Source organism: Leptopilina boulardi, unplaced genomic scaffold, assembly GCF_019393585.1.
Source record: "Leptopilina boulardi isolate dan_hultmark-lab unplaced genomic scaffold, ZJU_Lbou_2.1 LbouV2_1, whole genome shotgun sequence".
Classification (NCBI taxonomy): domain Eukaryota; kingdom Metazoa; phylum Arthropoda; class Insecta; order Hymenoptera; family Figitidae; genus Leptopilina; species Leptopilina boulardi.
The window spans coordinates 1,197,154-1,218,204 of record NW_026137640.1 but is presented as its reverse complement, the minus strand read 5'-3'; the positions used below and the strand labels follow the sequence as shown (position 1 = coordinate 1,218,204).

At 22.1% G+C, this 21,051-nt stretch overlaps 6 protein-coding genes and 1 long non-coding RNA gene across 11 annotated transcripts in view; 2 read left to right on the top strand and 5 right to left on the bottom strand.

Annotated features, from left to right (window-relative positions):
• Nucleotides 1-8,689, bottom strand: part of LOC127286470 (bumetanide-sensitive sodium-(potassium)-chloride cotransporter) — an 18,952-nt gene extending 10,263 nt beyond the window's left edge. Inside the window, exons 1-2 of one of the 4 annotated variants that reach the window (XM_051313170.1) lie at nucleotides 4,367-4,508; nucleotides 4,098-4,180 (exon numbers count right to left, since the gene is read on the bottom strand). Coding sequence is in view for 2 of the 4 variants with exons in the window: in XM_051312940.1 (XP_051168897.1) it covers nucleotides 4,367-4,413 (47 nt within the window). In the remaining 2 variants the exon portion in view is untranslated. Of the gene's footprint in view, nucleotides 1-4,097; nucleotides 4,181-4,366; nucleotides 4,521-7,071; nucleotides 7,586-8,537 lie in introns of those variants that run through there. The other 3 variants (XM_051313095.1, XM_051313019.1, XM_051312940.1) reach the window with 3 other exon arrangements.
• LOC127288344 (ATP-dependent (S)-NAD(P)H-hydrate dehydratase) overlaps nucleotides 1-11,480 on the top strand; it is a 24,096-nt gene extending 12,616 nt beyond the window's left edge. The window contains exon 4 of the mRNA XM_051315778.1: nucleotides 11,346-11,480. The gene's annotated coding sequence lies outside the window, so the exon portion shown is untranslated. The remainder of the gene's footprint in view (nucleotides 1-11,345) is intronic.
• On the top strand, nucleotides 11,352-19,910 carry LOC127286787 (colorectal mutant cancer protein). Of its 2 annotated transcripts, none has more exons than XM_051313472.1 (15): nucleotides 11,352-11,499; nucleotides 13,037-13,287; nucleotides 14,038-14,264; nucleotides 14,382-14,518; nucleotides 15,831-16,092; nucleotides 16,166-16,308; nucleotides 16,369-16,593; nucleotides 16,657-16,848; nucleotides 16,911-17,101; nucleotides 17,168-17,422; nucleotides 17,498-17,693; nucleotides 17,775-17,942; nucleotides 18,202-18,380; nucleotides 18,455-18,557; nucleotides 19,297-19,910. In XM_051313472.1, the coding sequence occupies exons 2-15, from the start codon at nucleotides 13,178-13,180 to the stop codon at nucleotides 19,405-19,407; spliced, it is 2,499 nt and encodes an 832-aa protein (XP_051169429.1). In that variant the 5' UTR covers nucleotides 11,352-11,499; nucleotides 13,037-13,177; the 3' UTR covers nucleotides 19,408-19,910. The 2 variants fall into 2 exon arrangements, with proteins under 2 accessions (XP_051169429.1, XP_051169363.1); XM_051313406.1 differs by lacking the exon at nucleotides 11,352-11,499 and adding an exon at nucleotides 12,519-12,657.
• LOC127289373 (uncharacterized) lies at nucleotides 11,432-12,476 on the bottom strand. The gene is made up of 3 exons (XR_007844161.1): nucleotides 11,997-12,476; nucleotides 11,793-11,903; nucleotides 11,432-11,578 (listed from the first exon to the last, which is right to left on the bottom strand). It is a non-coding gene; the product is annotated as an uncharacterized LOC127289373 (long non-coding RNA).
• Nucleotides 18,665-18,893, bottom strand: LOC127289305 (protein brawnin). The gene has a single exon (XM_051317198.1). The coding sequence runs from the start codon at nucleotides 18,891-18,893 to the stop codon at nucleotides 18,723-18,725; it is 171 nt and encodes a 56-aa protein (XP_051173155.1). The 3' UTR covers nucleotides 18,665-18,722.
• LOC127289232 (small integral membrane protein 4) lies at nucleotides 18,907-19,202 on the bottom strand. The gene has a single exon (XM_051317079.1). The coding sequence runs from the start codon at nucleotides 19,126-19,128 to the stop codon at nucleotides 18,907-18,909; it is 222 nt and encodes a 73-aa protein (XP_051173036.1). The 5' UTR covers nucleotides 19,129-19,202.
• Nucleotides 19,657-20,974, bottom strand: LOC127288608 (pre-mRNA-splicing factor SPF27). Its single transcript, XM_051316201.1, has 3 exons — nucleotides 20,762-20,974; nucleotides 20,415-20,680; nucleotides 19,657-20,299 (listed from the first exon to the last, which is right to left on the bottom strand). The coding sequence occupies exons 1-3, from the start codon at nucleotides 20,834-20,836 to the stop codon at nucleotides 19,939-19,941; spliced, it is 702 nt and encodes a 233-aa protein (XP_051172158.1). The 5' UTR covers nucleotides 20,837-20,974; the 3' UTR covers nucleotides 19,657-19,938.
• Nucleotides 20,975-21,051: the final 77 nt, after the last annotated feature.

Genomic DNA, 21,051 nt, shown 5'->3' with positions numbered 1-21,051 from the left:
TTTACGAGAGTTGTTCAATTAATTAATGCAATATTTTTCATTCTTGTAAATCTCTAATACTATTTAATGCAAATAATAATAATAATAATAATAATAATAATAATTGAGTTGTATTAATAAAATTCAAATAAATATTAAAATAATAAAAAAAGAATAAATAAATAATAATAATAAATTATAGTAATAATTATAATAATAAAATTATAATAATAAAGTATTAATAAAATATTAATAAAATAGTAATAAAATAATAAAATTATAATAACAAAATAATAATAAAATTATAGTAATAATTATAATAATAAAATATTAATATTAAATTTAGTAGTATTATTTTTATTATTATTTTATTACACATAATCTGGTATAATAATTTACTTATTTAATCAAAAATATTGGAAATTTTTTCTAGTTATGTAAAGAAAAAAAAATTGAAGTTGTAAATAATTATTTTTTTTTTTTCTTTAAACAGATTTATTTATTTTTTTTCTAATGAAGTTCCGCGCAATTGTGTGTAATTTGAAAATTAAAAGTTTGTTACTTAAATATGCTCTTTATGTTACTTTGTAAATTATATAAATTATCATTTTTCAATACCATTCATCAAAGAATGCATTTATTCTCATTTTTTTTTTTTTTTTTTTTTTCCTAATAGACATAAACATTCGCAAACGTTTTCTTATTATTATTATGTCATAAATGGAAAAAATTTTTTTTTTTTTTGTACATTTTTATTACAATTTACATGTTTTAACCTTAAAATTCAAGTTTAAAATTATTTTTAGTTAAATATGTGTTTTTAAGGTTTGACCTTTATTTAAGTTTTTTAAACAACCTTGTCCTAAATAATATACGATAATTCCTCTAAAAGATTCAAATGAAACATTTTGATTCCAAACACATTTCCTGAGTCATAATAATATAAATTAACAAATATTATTTTTATATTTTGGGTATTGACTTTTAATATATATATATAATATATATAAATACAATATTTTAATTAAATATGATAAATACAAATTAAATGATTTTTTTTCGCTTTAAATTATAAATGAAAAATTATTTTTTGCTGAATTAAAATTTTTTTTTTTTGTCATTGTAAATATATTTGTTTATGCGTGTAAATTTTATTTAATTTTCCAAGGTCAAAAATAGTTTTTCCATGAAGCCATGTTCATCTCGATTGCTGTCTCTCTAATCAATGAGACGTTTCGTGTAAGTGCTTTTCCATTAAAATGGCACACGGATATAATACACACACACACACACACATATAGTCGCAATATAGTATATATACAAGTAAAGTTTCATAAAGCAACAAATTTTTGGCACTCAGCCCGCACAACTGTTATTACGAACTTTCTGCAAAAACTTGCCAAATTTCATTAATTCATTCTCGTATAACAAACTTGAACTTGAACTCATAATCAGATTTGAAAATGAAAAATTTTTCTTTTATTTTTTAAATATTAAATTTATTATTATAAATTTTTATTATTAATATAAATAATATTAATTTTATTAATTATTATAAATAATTTAATACTTAATAATAAATATTATTATTATTATTATTATTTTTTATTATTAATATAAATAATATTAATTTTATTAATTATTATAATAATTTAATACTTAATAATAAATCTAATAATTATTATTGTTTATTATTTATTAAATTTTTATATTTTGTATATTTGTACGAAAGGGCCTGTCCCGTTAATAAATTAAATGAAATATTTTCAAATTATGAAATTAAAAAAATAATAATTGCAATAATAATTTGTTTTTTTATTTTCATTTTAAAAGTTTGAATTTTTTTTTTTACGTGAACAAATATAGATAAGAATTCGATTATAGATTAATCAATTGAGTAAATCTTGTGTTTGTTATTTGTATAGTAATTGATTGTAATTATACAATTTAATTCCGCATATTTTTTATTATCGAAATATCTTACGCATTCTTTTTTTGTATTAGAAATTCCATATATATATATATATATATAAATATGTGACTTATATTTTACGTTCACTCAAGATTGGCTTAATTTTTATTCTCATTTTTTTTTTTTTTCTAATTGTTATTTTTGTTTCGAAAAACTTACTACGTAATGGTTTTAATTTTTCTAGCTTAAACCACTTTCATCTTACAATTATTAATTTCGTCATTTTTATATATAAGTGAATGAAGATTAAGGATTCAGTTTTTCCCTTTTATTATTATTCTTTATACAAACTGTATATATATATATATATATATATATATATATGGTGTAAAAGAAATGTATTTTTATAGCCCTTTTTTTATGCCAGATTTTCTTTATTAATTTAATGAAAAAATATAAGCCTAGCAAAAAGTTTCAGTAAGTCATATAAAAAGGGGAGATTTAATTAAAAATATCTATAAAAATATTTATATATAATCATTCATATTTTTTTTTTTATAACAGTATTTGTGAATTATTATTTATTTATTATTTATATTGCATATTTTTTTTATATTTTTGATAGGAATAAAAAAAAAATGAGAATTTGCATTTATGGAATTTCATTAAAAAAAACCAGAAATTTTTTTTCAAAAAAAAAAAAAAAAAATCGAGTCATTCTACTAATGCATTTATTTCAAAGATTGGTTATTTCTCTCACTTTTCATTCGTATATTGATATAAGATGAATTTCCGTTTTTCAAGTATATATGTATATATATATATGTGCATCATTGCTTTTTGGTCCAGTTCAAATAAATCGCAAAACGCTTTTAGTTTCGAAATTACTTTGATATTTATCAATTTCATCCTACGATTTCAATAAATGTACATGTGCGGGGGATGTAAAAATAATTATCGTTTTATGACTCAGGAATTCTTTTTATTTGATATATCTAATTTTTCATTGAAAATTAATTAATTATAATATTATTTGACTTTTAAATTTCAAATACTGATAAATATAAATTTTTTTTTGTGTTGACTAAAAAAAAAAAAAAAAAATAGCATTCAATCTTTTATATCTGTTTTTTTTATGTTCCTTCTTACTAAGAAAAACTCTCTCCCTATTTTATGAGCTCTCTTCTTATTCTTTTTGGATTATTATAAAGAAATTTCCAAGGAATCGTGTTTTTGAATTTATAAAAAATTTTCCTACGCTTGTTTTAGAATTTTTTTTTTTTTAATTATTTATTTAACAATAAACTAAATAATAATTATTATTATTTTTATTATTATTATTATGTTGGTTTTTTTTCTATTATAATTTTTGATTTTTATTATTATTTTTTAGAAATATTTTTGTTTAATTTAAATAAATTTAATTTTGTAGGTAAACAAAAAATTGTTTTTTTAATCAATTTTATTTTTCAAAACAGATTTTAGAGTTTTAAATTTGTGGAAATGAAAAATTTTTTAGGTGAAAAATTGAATAGAATTTTGAAAAAAAAAACAATTACTGAAAATTTATAGAATTCTTCAAGCTATTTATTCAATATTTACAAAATTTCTTTCGTAATAATTGGGGGAAATACTAAGATATATGGGTCAGTCCAGAAATAATCATCTATACCAAATTCCGCGTCATTTAAAAATAATTAATTTTTTTTTTTTAGAAGCATTTGCATCATTATAACTGTTTTACTCATTTTTACATTTTATTTTTTAATTGCTTTAAAAAACGTTTAAAAAAATTAATATTATAAATTGAATTTTTTTTTATTTAACTTTAAAATTAAAAATTAATAATTAATAATAATAATAATAATAATAAAAATTGGTATGAAATAAAAGTATTGTTAAATATCAACCTTTTTGTTTATTACAATTTTTTTGCTCATATTTTTTTTAAAATAGAAAAACTAGAAAATAGTTAATAATTTTATTCAAATTGAGATTAAGAACTTAATTTTTTTTTTAAACGCAAAAACAAATTGATTTTAGATTAATTCAAAAATTGTTTCCTCTTTTAAAAAATACTAAAAAAAATTTATTTTCGTAAATTGATTTTCTTAATAATTTCAAAGGAGAAATTTTTTTTTTTTATTTTTTTTTTTTTTTTTTTTTTTTTTTATGACAATAAAAAAGATATTCGTCACGTACGTACGTTTAAAAGGTTTGTGGCGCCAAAACTATTGAGTTTTGTCTTCTAAAGAAATAATGATGCGCACACCGCGCACCGGTCAAAAACTGATTCAAAAAAAAAAAAAAATATATATGTATATAAATAAAATTTTTTTTATGTAAACATTTTGCGAAAGTTTATATAAAATTTTTTTTTTGTAACATAACGCAAATAAAAATAATGAAATTCTTCTTCAGTGTAAATAAATTAATTTTTTCACTGATAATAAAATTTCATCAATGTCAATGTACCCTTCATTAATTAAAGAATATCCTTTAAGATCATTACACCCACGCATTAAGTCGCGACAAAAGTAAATCGATAAATTTTTATTCTATATATTAAACAATAAAAACGACAATGTTCGAGTCAATGATCAGACGATCGGAAACTGTCTAACTCTTCAAGAACCCTGTGTGTGTTTCGGTGCGGGCAAAACCTTCGCAAACTTTGAAAGAAGCATGCGTCGCTTTTCCCTTTCCTCTATATATAATAATTTTATAAAAGCACACGCCTTCCTCAAAAGAAAATTGCGAGCGATTAATTATTATATAAAATTGATAATAATAATTTTTATATATATATATATATATATATTCGATAAATTCAAAATTGATTACAAGTATAAGGAAAATTTTATTTTTTTATTCATAAAAAAAATAAAAAATAAATTTCTTTTTTTTAAATAACTTTTTTTTCGAACCAATAATTTTTCCGATAATTTTTGCAATTTTAATAATTTATGTATCGAGAAATTAACATTGAAATGTATTTTTGATAATTTTCTTTATTCCAACTTTTCAAGTTCGTTTTTCATTCATTTTCAGAAAAAAAAAATATATATCAAGACTAACAAGTTGCTTGAAAGAAGCTTAATGATTTGAAAAATATGTCACTAAATTATGTCATTTCTTTTATCAATCTTTCTGAGTAATAATAATAATCATCAAAAAAACGTGCTTTTCGTCTGCATTTTTCGAATACGTAAACAGAAATTGTTTTTTAATTACTAAAAATTTAATAAAAATAAATAAAAAATAAATAAATAAAAAAAATAAATAAAAAAAAATAAATGAAAATATATAAAAAAAATAAAAATAAATAAATAATAAATAAATAATAAATAAATAATAAATTTAATAAATTTTTTTTATAAAAAAAAAATTAATACAAAATTTAAATTTTTTAATTTTGTGTAAAGAATAAATTATTTATTTATTTGATTATTAAATTATAAGTAATTATTTAAAATAAAAATTTTAAGAAATTTTTTTTAAATTGTAATTTAATTATTTTTCATTGTTTTAAAAATTTATTGAAGTTAAAAAAAAAATGATTTCGTTTATTTGGACGTTTAGAATTTCAGGCACATCTTTTCGTGTTTAAAAAAAAGTTATATATATAGTACATATACTCGAAAGAGGTTTATTCACCTTCTCCTCAATATTATATGAATAAGAAAAGGTTAAAACATTTCCCTTTTTATGGGTTTTTATTTTAATTCCGCTTTATTCATTTGGAAAATTCGTTTTCATTATAGAGGCACGTGATAAATAATGATAGAAATATTATTTTTTCGAAAATAGGCAAAATAAAGAAAAATTTATTTGAATCAGCTAAAACATTGAGTTAGCTAAGATAAATATTTTTTTTTTTAACAAAGAGAAATTTTACGAAGAAAAAATATTTAATTTTTTTTTTTGTATATTTCCGGTATGTAATTTTTTTGATGTATGGACTAAATTACATTTTTTTTTTGTATTAGTCGCTTATCTATGTAGAAAGTCAAGAAATGTAATTAAGTCGTTTGCATATAGTTTTACATGACGCATAAAAAATGTGATCGTATATTTGCATTATTATCTTTTGCACACTAAAGACAAAATCTATTTAATTCAAATAATCGATTTTTTTATTACTTAATTTATTTTCAATTATTTAAAATTTTATTTATTTATTATTACTTTTTATTTAAGTAATCGATTATTTGAATCAAATATAAAATAAATAAAATAAAATTTAATTAATTAATTAATTAAATTAATATTATTAATATTATTAGAATTATTAATATTATTTTAATTTATTTTAATTTAATTTTTAATTTAATTTTTAAATATTTGAAATTCCTTTTTAATACAAATTTTTTGGAGCAAAATAAATGCTAAAAAAAAGAATTTAATTGATTCAAATAATCGATTATTTGACTGTATATTATTTATAAATATTTATTAACATTTATTAATATTATTAATATTATTAAATTTTTTCTATTTATTAATATTTATTTACTATAAATATTTATTTTATTTTTTTAGAATATTTATATATTATAAATAAATAAATAATAAATAAATTATTATAAATAAATATTTGAGGAGCAAATTTTCAAAACTTGATAAATCCATTTTTCAAAAAAATGGAGACAACCATATATTTAATATTTTAAGGACCTCACAAATCGATCTGTCACTGTTAAATTTAAGGAAAAAAATTTATTAATTACAAATTTTGAATTTAAAAACTTATTGACATAACCAAGATGATTTACAATTTGTATGTTTTATATTAGAAAAAATTTCCAAAACCTGTAAATCACTCAATTATGACAAAGTTCAATTAGAAACATAACGTATTGAATATAAAAACATTGATATAGAAATAAATTATTATAAATTTTTTATTTTAAAATTAACTCTAGTGGTTATGTGTGGAAAGTCATTTGTTTAAATTTCTCGAAATAAAAAAATATGGATTTATCAGGTTTTGAAAACTTGCTCCTCATTTATTTTGATAGTAGTCGATTATTTGAATCAAATAAATTTTTTTTAGATATTTATTTTAAAAACACGAAATTATATAAATTTATAATTTTTTTTTATAAATAAATTATAAATCAAATTCAATTAGAAAAATGTTTTTTTTTTAGATAGAAAAAAGAAATATGGAAAATAACCTGAGAAATGATAGTTTTCTGGCCATCTTGTTGGGAATTAAAAAAAAAAAAAAAATATCACTAAATCGAAACTTAACGTGTCACACTCAATCCTTACACAAGCACCTTGACACAATGCACAAAATATGTAAATTTTTTTATCATGATGATAGGCGAGCACTTGTTGAATTTAAATTATTTTTATTTTATTTTATTTTTAATTTTTTTTTTTTTTTTTTTTTTTTTTTTTTTTTTTTTGAAAGAAATTAAACGTTTTTTTTCATCAAGACTCGCTGAATACGACTGGTCACTTTGTCTCACGGTCTTGTTGATTTATATGAAAATCTCTTGACAAATACACGCGTAAGCTATATTGGTTTGCACTTCGTTATCACTTTTACACGACTTAAACATACAATAAGCTACAAATAAACATAATTTTTTTTTTTTAATTTTTATCAGTGGCTTGGGAAAAAAAAATATATTTGTTTACTTTTTTCGGAAAATTTGCATATTATAGGCAAAAATGTGTATAGGTGTACGTGATGCTAAGAATGTTTTCTGAAAACTGTTCTTTCTAAATGTTATAACTTATAATGAAACCACTTATCACTATATTATTATATTCCCATTAATATGTCAATTTCAATTTTTTGAATGATGAATAGTATCACTATTATCAATATAATAAATATATCATTTAAAATCAATTGTTATTTAATTTTTCAGGAAATAATTTCAATAAATTAGCTACTCATTTTCATTTTTTTTTTTAGATATAAATAATATTTAATTATTTAATTAAATTTTTAAATTATACTATTAATAAATTAATTAATTAATTAATAATTATTATAAATTTGCAAATTAATAACAAACGACAAACGTCTCATCATTGTAAATCTTTGACAAAATCATTAGTATAAACAATTACAGTTTTTAGTAAAAAAAAAAAATTTTATTTATTTAAAGAAAAAAAAAATATGTACCGAGATATAAAAAATTTTTTTTAATTGGATAAAAATATTTTTTCAAAATATAATTGAGTTTATTCTTTTCTAAAAAGGCGATTTTAAATTACAAATTTCAAAATAATTATTCTCAAACTTTATAATTTTGTACAATAATACAATATGATACACTGAAAAAAAAAATTATTTGTTTCAAATACTCAATTACTTGACTATTATCAAATAAATATTAACTTGGGACAAATAATTTTTATTTGAAATTAAATAAATTTTATTTGAATCAATAATTTCTGTAATTGAAATAAAATATACAATTTAATTTAATCAAATAATAATTATTTAATATACAAAAAATTATTTATTTGATACAAAAAAATATTTAATTGAAAATAAATATTTATTTGATATAAAAAAATATTTATTTGAAAATAAATATTTTTTTTTGATATAAATAAATATTTATTTGAATCAAATAATTTTTTTTTTCAGTGTAAGAAAGCAACAATTGTTTCTTACCCTTGTGTTTAAAAAAAATGACTTATTAAAAAAAAAAATTTACAATATTATAATATTGTAAATTAAAATATTTTGTAAAATAATTTAATTATTACATAATGTAAGAAGCGCGTGTGCCCGCATGAAAATCGAATTTGTGACTAATCGGAAACATCGCGAAATCTTACATTTATACCACTTGTAATCATTTAAAGAAAAGCAACGATCCCCATTCAGTATATATTATTGAGTTACTTAACCCCGAAGCTAACTCGAGCAGTGGCGTGTGCTACAATTTTCAAAATATACCTCTAATTTTATTTTTTTTTTTTATTTAATTCATTTGAATTATATTACACTTCCTCGGACAATAATTCATAATCTGAGTCATTTGGAATTTTAAAGAAATTTAAATTCCAAAGAAGTGACTTTACATTTTAAAAATTAATAAATTATTACGAAAATTTTAATGAAGCTGAAAATATTATTTTATTTTTATCACACACAAAATTTCGCCTTACTTTTTTTTATTAACAAAAAATTATTTCATTGCTTTTTTTACTTTAAAACATTATAATTTTATAATTTATAATTATATATTTCTAATTATTTAAATAATTTTTTTTTATAATTTTAATCGTAAATTTTTTTTTAGTTAATTTTTTTTCCGAATTTTGATATGAATTTTCTTATTAATAATATAGTGTAATTTTTTTTTTTTAATAATAATTATATTTATAATTATTTATAATTTACTTTAATCGTGAATTTTTTTTTCAAATTTTGATATGAATTTTCTTATTAATAATATAATGTAATTTTTTTTTCTCAATAAAGTAATCTATGAACTCATTATGAAGATGATCAAAGTAGTATGAAAATTAATATAGGAAAGATAATTTAAAAAGCTCTTTATAAAACATTGTTAGGATTTTAATCTCAGAATATCGGAAATTTTTTTTTTTTTTAAATGTCCTTTAAATATCAAAATTTTTATAAGAAAAATATTCTATTCTATTAATTATTAATTTAATTGTTTTTTAATATAATATAAAATATCATTTAAAAGTGAAAAAACGAATTTTTAAAAATGACAAATAATTATTTTTACATATTGATTTCAAGATAAATATTTATAGTGATAAGATATATACATACTTAAATTTTTTTTTTCGTGTCAAAGGACTAATGATTTTGTTATTATAGAACAATTAAAATTCTTTACATTTTAATTTAATTATATTTTCGTTGTAACACTTCTTTTTTTTTATTAATATATTTTTATTTATTTATTTTTTTTTTTTTAAGAAAAATATCCCGTACTTTATTAATAAAGTTCCGTTTAGTGACGCAAGTAAATGACTAACTGCTTTTTGTTCAACGAATAATTCGGAAATTATTTTTTTGTTCAATTATATAGAGACTGATAAGTGTTCAATCTTACCTATAAATTGAACCGGTTTCTCCAATTGTATTAATGTTATTTGCACTTCTTATTTTTCTAATTTTTTTTTCTTTTTTGTACGAGTAATATTACCCGATAATTATTATTATTTTTTATTGACAGATTGTGTATATGTCAAGGGAAATAAGATAAAAAAAAAAAATTATTTACATCTCGGTAGTAAAAAAAAAAAAAAATTAACTATTATAAACTTAATTATATTAGTTTAGAGGGAGGTTAATATTTTCAATGATATTGATTTCTTTTTATTATTTACAAAAAAAAAATATTTCTTTTTGTTAAAAGATTAATATTTTTCATGGGAAAATTAATGAATTTATAATTTTTTTTTATGAAAAAATGAATTTTGTTATTTTCTTTGTTCTTTTTTCTCTTTTTAAAGTACCATGAAGAAGTAGAAATAGTTAGACTTGATCTTATATCTATTCTTAGATATTGGATGCATGGTTTACATTTTTGCGAACATAAATTAGACAAAGACATCGTATACAAATAAGGGATTTTAAAAGAAGCAGAGATTTTTTCATAATTAAAATAACATTTTTGCAAATATAAAAATGGAATGTTTTAGTAAAAAATATATTATAAATAATATAAATAATAATTAAATTAATTAATAATAATTAAACTAATTAATAATAATTAAATTAATTAATGATAATTATTATTATTAATAAAAATTAATAATTATTAAAATAAACTTTTTTTTTTTGATAACTATTTATCGTCTTGGAAATATTTACAAATAATTACATTTTAAAAAATAGAGTAGAATTCTTATCTTTAACAATTTAATTTTTTTTTGTAACTTCCTATAATCTACTGTGTAATGAGTCTTAATATGACAATTTTTTTTTTATTTAAAACAATATTTTATTGCAAATTGATAATTAACTACTTGTTTTACAAATAGTGATAAAATATTTTTCAACAAAAAAGAAGTTATTTAAAAAGTAAATTAAAAAAATTTTTTATAAAAAAAATGACCAATTTCGATTATAATAATTGTTTAACTTTAATATCGATTTCTTAGAAAGTATATTGTTTTATGTATTTTAAAATGAAAAAAATCCCCATTCTATGCGGAGGTAAATTAGTCATAATACTTTACTTCTTTTTTTTTTTAAATTAAATAATTTCAATTTTTCACTAATATTCACTCATTTTTAGGTTTTTTTTTTTTTTTTTTTTTTTTAAATTGATTGTCATTTATTTGTATAAACGTTCAAATAGTGAATAATAATATTCTAATTATTAAAATTCTTTTCACAAAAAAAGAAATTTAATTTCTCTCATAAATAAATAAATAATGAAAGTTTCCTTTGCTGGAATATTTGTCCATTTATTCGTTTTTTCATTTAAAGATGAAGAACCAATCTAAGCCAGAGCTAACAGCAATGATCCAGTTGTAACCAGACGAAACCTGTTGCCAAAGTTATTATGCTTTTAACTTTCGTATTTTATGCTATGATTAAAGGAGTCTTTATCCGTTAAAAGGATATAATAAATACAAAAATGGTAAGTGATTATTATACTCCTAAAAAAAACCAAATATTTGTATATTTTGCAGACAAAAATTCGTATATCCGTTTTTTCTCTAAAAAAAAAAAAAAAAAGAAGACCTTGTTATTATACTTTAGATAATGAAAATATGTAAGAGATTGTTGACTTATCACACAAGAATACCAAGAATTTAACACTAATCTTTCTTTATAATTCTTAAATCTTAATTGTCTATAGTTAAAGACAATCGAGAATGAATTGTTCTATATTTTTCTTACGATTTATTAATGAAATAGAAGAAAACTTACGACTCTTGTTTAAATAGTGATGATAATTCGCAGAGTCTATTAAAAGGAATTTCCCTGTATATTTTATGTTTCATCTTCTCAGGATTTTATGAAATCAAAAAAATTGATGAGCTATACATAAAGTAAACATAAAAATTTGTTTTTAGACATTTTTTTCATCACATATTCAATTTTAATTTATAATATATAATTTTTTTTACTTACATTTTACAATTATTTATAATAACAAAGTCATTGCTTCGAAGTAGAATAGTCAGTAGTGTGACATATGAATAGTCAGACCTTTAGAAATCAACATGTGATTCTTTTTTTTTAAAAAAACGTTTTTATATTTTTGATAGATATAATAAAGTTAATTATATGTTTATCTCAATTGTTATTATTAATAAAATTGCACGAAAATTTGATTGTAAATAATTATCAAACTTATATTATATTCTAACCTCTAAATCACTAATAACAACAGTAAGAAAATAATTTTCAACCACTTTTCAACATACAAGTAATTATAATAAAAATATTTTTTAAAAATATCAAGCAATAAAAATCAAATATTTAAACAATTCACTGTGATTTTATTATTATGTTTTGTTTCAATGAGAAATAAACAATAAAGTGACAGATGATTTTCGCGGGTGTTTTTTGGTAATTTCTAAGGTTGTGTTTTCATGTTTGTTTCATGTAAACACGCCTTTAAATTTTATCAACCCATCCCTGGACGCACAGTTGAATTCAAGATGGCGCGAACTGTCAAAGTTGTCTATAATCATACAACAAAATCGATAACTTTTACCTCTTGCTTATTATTTATGAATTAAGGAAATAATTAACATTTTTATAAAAAGTAATTTTGAATTTACAAAAGGTATTTATGAATTTTACTTGAATTTTTAATTATCACTGTGTACACATAAGCATCTTAATTTCAACTATATGTACTCCTTTCATTATTCTTTGCTGATCCAAAAATAGAATATTAACTTTTTGTGAAAGGTAGTAAATTTTATTTTAAACAAATATTTTACTAAATAATTAATGGAGATTATATATAATTTTCTTAAAATATAGAATTTCGTGGATATTTTTTTAAAAATATTATTTAATGTTATTTTATGTAATTTTGTGATTCAAATTAAAATTACTATCATGGGAAAAAAATTTGCAATAACATTCTCGTGATTTCATTTATTTAAAATTATTCATTTTGTATTTGTAAATGTTTAATTTTTCTTTTTCTGTTACAGAATATGAGACAGAGACCAAGTGTCAAAACAAGCGTTGATAATTGTTAAAAGGCGAAAGCAATGAAAAATATTGAAAGCAAAAGCATGGGAATATTGATGACAGCCGGTTTCTCGGTATGGCCAGATCGAGGTTAATTGAGAATGTCTCAAACAGCGGATGCTGAGAGTGAGGCTGGGTCGATTTGTGACGAAGAACGTGTAAGAAAACTATTTCTGCGATGCGACGGAAACGGCGATGGTTTTATAGACAGGTAAAAAAAGAAAAGTAATTATTAAATTAAAATTTTAGCATTTATAAATATTTAATAAATTTTTTTTTTTTAAATATAGAAAAATTTATTTTCTAAAATAACACCTTTGTTTATAATGCAAAATATTTATTATAAATTATAAATTAAAGTATTATTAATTAAAGTAATAAAAGTTTGTATAATATTCGTATAATAATTCAAAAATTATTTTCCACAATGTAATTAAATTCATTTTAAATTTAGTTTATGTTATTTTTATCACCTTACTGGATGATTAAAGGATGCAATTTTTAAGGATGCATGCTAACTTTTTTTTCACTTTCTTTTATGCTTTTACACGACCCTTGTGTACTTTTTTTTTTTTTTGCTTTTTGGAGCTAATATTTCGATTCATACGAGGCTCGTCAACCATTTTTCTCTCTCTCATTCCCCTTTTCTCTAGAAGAGCTGTGCTTTTAAGATAGCTTTTTAGAGCTCGCCTTTTCAATGCACACATTTGTATCCGTAACTTTTACATACTTATATATATATATATATATATATATGAGTGCTATATTCACTACATATTCCAAAATAGAGATTCATTTAAAATTCAACAACATTGAAAATATGTTTTTTTTTATTGTTAATCGTTAATTTTTTTATTTTTACAAAAAAAATTGAAATTTATTTTATAAATATATATATACTTTATAAATTTCCTAAATTATTTGTTCATGTATTTAATTTATTCTTTCTTTGAATTTTCAGTCAGGATTTATTAATTGTATGCAGAGAATTAAATCTGGAAAATTCTGTCGAGGAGCTGATGAGAGAATTGGGCGCTGATGAACATGGTCGAATTTCTTATCAAGAATTTTTTAGACGTCGCTTAGCTTTACGTCCTGAAATCGAGGCACTTAGATCAGGAAAACATAGAACAAGTCCACAAACACATACTTCGGAATATCTTCCAACCAGTAGTGATAACAGTCTTGGTAAATGTTTTCACTTTATTTGAAAAAAAAAATATTTAAATAATTTAATTTTGCAAAAATATTTAAAAGTATTTTAAAGATATTTTTATATTTATTTTTTCCTTTTTTTTTTTCTAGGAACTGTATCTGGTAGACATGAGAGTTGGGAATTTGATAGTGGGGCCCGTGATCTTTCACCGGAGCCTCATACATTGCAAAAATTAGTAGAAGCAGCTGCAGGTGGAACGGGAAATATGTTGGAGCTAGCAAATAAGGTAAATTAAATTTTTTTTTATTTTTCTCATTGCGATAATTAAATTAATTTCTATTTTTGAGATTCCAATTATTGAAAAGAAAAATTTATACAAAAATTTCAAATTAAAAAATAAAATTAAAAAATGTATTTCGGTTAAAAATATTAAAGAATAAAAAGTAAAATATTATGCTATAAATATTCATTATTATTTATAATAATACATAATTACTTAATTCTTGTGCTACAAGCTTTAATTTATTTTTTTCTAACTTTGACGTGCAATTAAAAGATTTTATCTCAATTCTCTAAAAATAATGTTTTTTTTTAATTACTCTTGTATGGAAAAATCTTAGCAAAAAGTGAATATATATTGAAAATAGAGGATTTCGAATTGATTTATGATTTTTTGCGACCACAAGTTGGTACTAGTGTTGATTGATTACATGTACCGGTGTTACATCTTGGTGGTGCCATAACACAAGGTCGATTATCAGGACAAGCTGGAGCATCTGAACATGATTTACCAGGAAGATGAATGTATTCATCCCAATCATCAGCTGCCAGAGTCATTGAAATGTATAACATGCTCACAAGCAATGCCAAAAATATTATTTTACCCATTTTTCTCCTTTAACTGAAATTTAATTAGTATTTTTAATTTTACAATTAATTATTCCTAAAATTTAACTATTATTCAATCATTAATTAGTCAAAAAAAAAAAAAATGAAAAAAAAAAAACTAATATAAATTTTATGAATAAAATAAGTGGAAAATGTTTTTATAGAATTTGTTATCAAATTGACCTTCAATATTTTCCATTGTTTGTTATATTAATAATAAAATATTAAATTGGTTGAAAGAAATTTAACAAAATATTAAATTGTTTAAAAAATTAGAAAAAAAAATTTAAATAATTATACAATTTAAATGTAATATTAAATTTTTACTTACTAAAAATGAAAATCGCAATTTGCGTTCTGTAAAGGTGTTACTTCAACGAGTGTTATGCTTTAAATGACTCTCTATCATTAGACGCACTTGATTCACATGGCACGCTCTAACGAATTGCGAAGGACATACGTTGTACATAATTATGTCGAATTGCATTGCCGTATCACTACTTTGGTTGAATTACTTTTTTTTTCCTCTCTCAAGGTTGAAAGTACCATCTAGGATATGATTTATTTCCTGCTTTCAAATTAATGATAATTTTAAAAAAGAATTTTATTTCTTTTTTTTTTTTTTTAAATTCTCCGATTTTTTTCTGTCATTATTATTTCTAAAAAAAAATATTAAAAATTTTTATTTAATTTTCTTTTTCATGTTTCAGTTGCAAATTGCAGCTCTATCATCATTGCGATCGGAAGTAGCGGAATTAAATTCGAGACTTTTAATTGCAAATCGAGCGAGAGAGGCAGCTGAAACATCATTGATTAGAGCAGAAACACAAACGACAAGAGCCGAACAACGTGCTGAACAACAAAATATTCGACATGAGGAAAGATTAACGGAACTTCATTCTGTGATAGCTGAACTTGGCAGACAATTGGAACGTCAACGGGCAAATATTATTGCCGAGGAGGATGAATCGGGTAAAAATTAAATTTTAACTTTCTAAAAAACTTGTAAAATTATTTTTAAAATGTAAATTTTTCTTTTTTTGAGAAATTGAAACGAGCCGAGACGCTGAGGGTTCAATAACAAATCCCGTTGAAGAAAGTGAGGGTTTCATTCAAGGAGATGGTGATAGAACAATAGAAGATGTAAATTCGAGTTGTTGCGAAGAAGTCGGACAAAGACCAAATGAAGTAATTTTTCTTTTTTATTAATATTTTTCAATATTTTCTAAAATATGTATTTTTTTCCAGGATAGAGAACAACTAGATAGTCCTGCAGATTTACCAACACCTGAACCAACACAGCAGGCTGTTTCTTATCAAAATGTAGCGGTTGCAGCATTACAAGACGAAGTAATTGCACTTCGATCAGAAATTTCTTCATTACATATACAATTAGCGCAGTATAGAAATCAATCACATGGACAATGTTCGGCTCAACCTACATGCAGTGATTCACCTCGTCGAGATTTTAGAGTAGGTTTTTTGAAAATTATAAAAACAAAAAAATCAATTTAATTTAATTTTATGATTTTTTAGACTAGAGGAAATTTAAGTTCACCGGAACCATTAACGGCACCTTGTTCTCCTCTTTTGCCACCATTGCAAACACCACCTACTTCAAAAAGTGTAACACGAGAAGATGTGCCAATTTTGAAAATGGCAGAAAGAGTGAGACTTAGAAGAACTGACGAGAGGCATATCACTGGTTCTGATATTGCTAATCTTGGTGTAAGTTTCAAAATTCTTTTTTTAAAAGAAATTTTTCAAAAATAATTTCAATTTATTTTTAGGTTTGTTCCACAATGGTCGCTGAACATTTAGTATCGGACCTATTGGAGCATTCAAATCTACATGAATTTAATGGATCGGAAAAACAATTTGAAGTGGAAACTGAACGTTTAAATAGTAGATTGGAACATGCGCGTGCTAATAATGCAGTTCTTGCTTTAACATTACATGAAAGTAAAGCACAATGTGATAGGTATGTACATTTAATAATTTAATTTTTTCTAATATTTTATTTTTGAAAATTTAATTCGATTTTTAGATTGAGTCTTCTTGTTGGAAAATACGAATCAAATGCAATAGCATTGAAACTTGCACTCACGTATAGTGATCGTATGATTGAAGCTTACGATGTTCTCGTCGCACTTTTGGAAAGTGAATTAGCATCTTCGATTGATAGATGTACTGATAATAGAAGAGCCGCTGAAATTATAGCCTATCATGTTTTAAATAAACTCGAAAATGATTGCTCTCATCTCAATGCACCTTGGGAGGACAATTTGATTTTATCCGATGAGTATGTGTCAAATTAAATAAATAAATCAAATAAATAAATTGTAATATATTAATGTTTCTAAAATCTCATGTTTAGATCCGAAGTGGCATGGAGTGAAGAGGATGAGCAACGTTTAAGAAAACACATTAGCAGATTGAAAAGCGAACGTTCAATGGTGCGATCAACAACTGTGGAATTTGAAAGCGTTCATGTTGAACCTCTTAATTCTAAAAATGCAATTTCTTTAGCTGAAGCTCGAAAATTAGATTTAGAAACCGCTGTCCTTATGCAAGTTAGTATAAATTTTATTATTATTGATCTAACAAAATTAATATTAATTTAATATTTAACAATTCGGTTTTTATTTTTCAAGGAGTTAATGGCTATGCGAGAAGATAAGGCTGAATTACGGGCCCGTGTATTTTTACTTGAAAAAGAAAGGGCAACAATAGAATTAAAATTAAATGCCAGAGATTCACAAATTGCTGCTCAACATACAGCTATTCAACATCTTCAAGCTATGCTAACAATGGGAAATAAAGTAATTAACTATTTTAAATTAATATTAACAGTAATTAATTATAATATTAAAATATTAATTATATTATTAAAATAACAATTAATATTAAAATGTTAATTATATTATTAATTATTATTGATTAATTAAGCTTCAACCTTTCGGCCCAGAAGTGGACTTGGTTTAATACAAAATTAAAAAAAATAAAAATTAAAAAAATGTTAATTATATTATTAAAATAACAATTAATATTAAAATATTAATTATATTATTAAAATAACAGGATCGATGCCTGAGTGATAATGAAAGTGAAGGAATTGAATCTGAATTGATTGGAAGAGAACAACGATTAAAAGAACGTTTACAAGAGCTTGTATCAACATTAGATGAAGTTAATAAAAATTCGGAATTAAGGCATCAACAATCTGCTGAACTTGTCAATGATTTGAAACGTGCCAATGGGTGAGTCAACAATTTTTATATATAATCATTATATTTTCAAATTAATGAAAATTGTTGTAATTTTTCAAAAATAGAGCCCTTGTTCAATCATTAGAAAAATCGAAAAAAAAATACCAGTCAAGATTGAAAAAAATGGAACAACAAATGATGGGAATGATGGAAAATCATGCAGCACAAGTAAGTAATAGACAAAAAAAACATAATTCCTTTTTTTTTTTTCTAAAAATTTCTTTTAAAATTTTCCATTCGGTATTCAAAATAAAAAAAAAAATAAAACACTGAAATTCTTTTTTAAAAATTATATTTCACTAGATAAATATTATTTTAGCGATACAAACATATTTACACTTTTTCCTCTGCTTTTTTTCGTCTCGCTAATTCTTCTGCCACAAGATCTTCTAAATCATCCAATGGTCTATAGATATTATGAACGAATTGTGAACCTCCAAGCATTGCAGCCATTGATGTAATGAAAAATGTTATGTAACGAGGCCAAGATAAACCGGCAATCATAATTCTTCTTCTTTTAATTTAAATTTTTCGATTCTTTTAAAATTCTTTCGTCGACTATTTCTTGAACTCTTCGTTTTTTAAATGTACGATAAAAATTAGTCTCGCCTACATGCCAATTTATCATGGAATATTCCAAAACTGCTCCCAAAATGAAAAATAACGGTATAAAACGATACTCGGCTAAATACTTTTCTCCTGGGACCTTTTGAATAAATCGAGCAATTTTTCGTATCATTTGATTACTTTGTTTTTTTTTTTAATTTTTGTTTAATATTTCTCTGTTACGTTTTATTGATCCATTGTGAATCTAACCTAAAAAAAAAAATTAACGCGCAGGCGCAGGGCGCGATTTTTTAAAAATACTACATAGTTTGAAATTATGAATAAAAAAAATTAATTTTAGGTGAAATCACTGAAACAACAAATAACAATGCTGGAGGAAGAAACATCAGGTTACAAAGGCAGTTTACCTCTACAGTCACAAAGTTCTTGTGGAAGTGAAACTTCTTTATGACAAATTGATTGAATGCAATTAGTAATTGATACTTTGCATGAAAAGTATTTTTACATTTTCCGCGATTAAATTTTGAATCTATGTATTTTTATACACATAAGTATTTAATCAAGATTTACTTTGTAATTTTTTTTTTTGGTCAAAATCCGTGCAGCTTTCAAGGAAATCTATAACTTTCCTTTAACTTGCGCAAATATTATTTAAAAATTAATAAACTTTTTTGGTAAATATTGAATGTAAACAACGATATTTACTTGTAAATATGTATATTTAGACACAAACGAAATGATAAAAAGAAGTTAAGTCAAATGAACTAAATTGGTTTATAAGTCTTGAAACATTCTTTCAACTTCATTGTTGTGCTTATTGTCTTATATAAGAAAAAAAACCAATTTTTAAAATAAAAATGCATTTTGTATATTACGTATTTACATTTCGAATAAACATTGATGTTTTTTAATAACAGATCTCGAAAGAAAAAAAAAAAAAAAAAAGTTGTTAAACTAATTAGAAATAAATTAATTTAGAAATTTATGAATTTTGTCTTATCTCCATTGCCATTATTTCTGTTGCATTTTGACCAGGAACATCAGGTTCAACATTAGGTAAATCCAAATGATGTCCATTTTTAATTATTTCCTCCTCCAAATGTACGCAAGCTTGTTCAATTTCATAATTTTTCGATACCAAACCAACCCATTGTGCTTCAAGTGCTCGTAATTTTTCTCCACCCTGTGTTTGCATTGATTTTCTCTGCCAATTTATTTCTTGAATTTCTTTTTTTAATCCTTGAACTTGCTTTTGTGATTCATTTAATAATTGAACTAAAACTTCTAAATATGATTTCCATGCCTCACATCCATAATCCATCATTTGTTCTAAATTGCAAATTCTAAATGATTTGAAAAAAAAAATATATATATATATATATAATTTTAATTCATTTATTAATAAAAAGAGAGAAAAAGAGAAATAATTTTGATAATTTAGTTTTCATTTTTAATTACCTTGTTGCTTGATGTTGAAGTTGTGCGTAACTATTGTCAACACTTTCAGTCCATGCTGAAAGATCATTCATTTTTCCCGGTGCCGGTGGAGGTAATTCGTAACGTTTCATTGTAAGAACTTCCATTGTTAAACAATTTTGTAGTCTCTCAAATTCATGTTTCATAACTTCTGTTTCAAATGCATTCATATTCAAAGCCGGAAGATGTTCTAAATAATTTTTTGTTGGTCTGTATCTTCGTGTTTCCTCTTCTACCATAGCCAAGGCCTAAAAATTTATCATGTTTCAAAAAAAAAACTTCCTTTTTGATAAACAGTTATTTAAGAAAAGGAAATTATTTTTACTTACTGCTTCTCGAACTCCTGGTTCATCATAACCTATATCGATGTATGGCAATGCATCTTCAATAACTTCTCCAGCCATTATTGAAAGTAATTTTCACCTTTTTTTTGATAATTATAATTATAAAAGAATAATAATAACCCAGAAACTAGTTAATAATAAACTAGTTTATACAAATGTCATGTGTTGTGTTTACAATTTAGTATTTAATAACAGGGTGGGGTAGTTATCAAATTCCTTAAGGCGCTCTCATTTTCCAAAACTCAAATTTAATTTTGATTGGTTCTTCTGGAAAA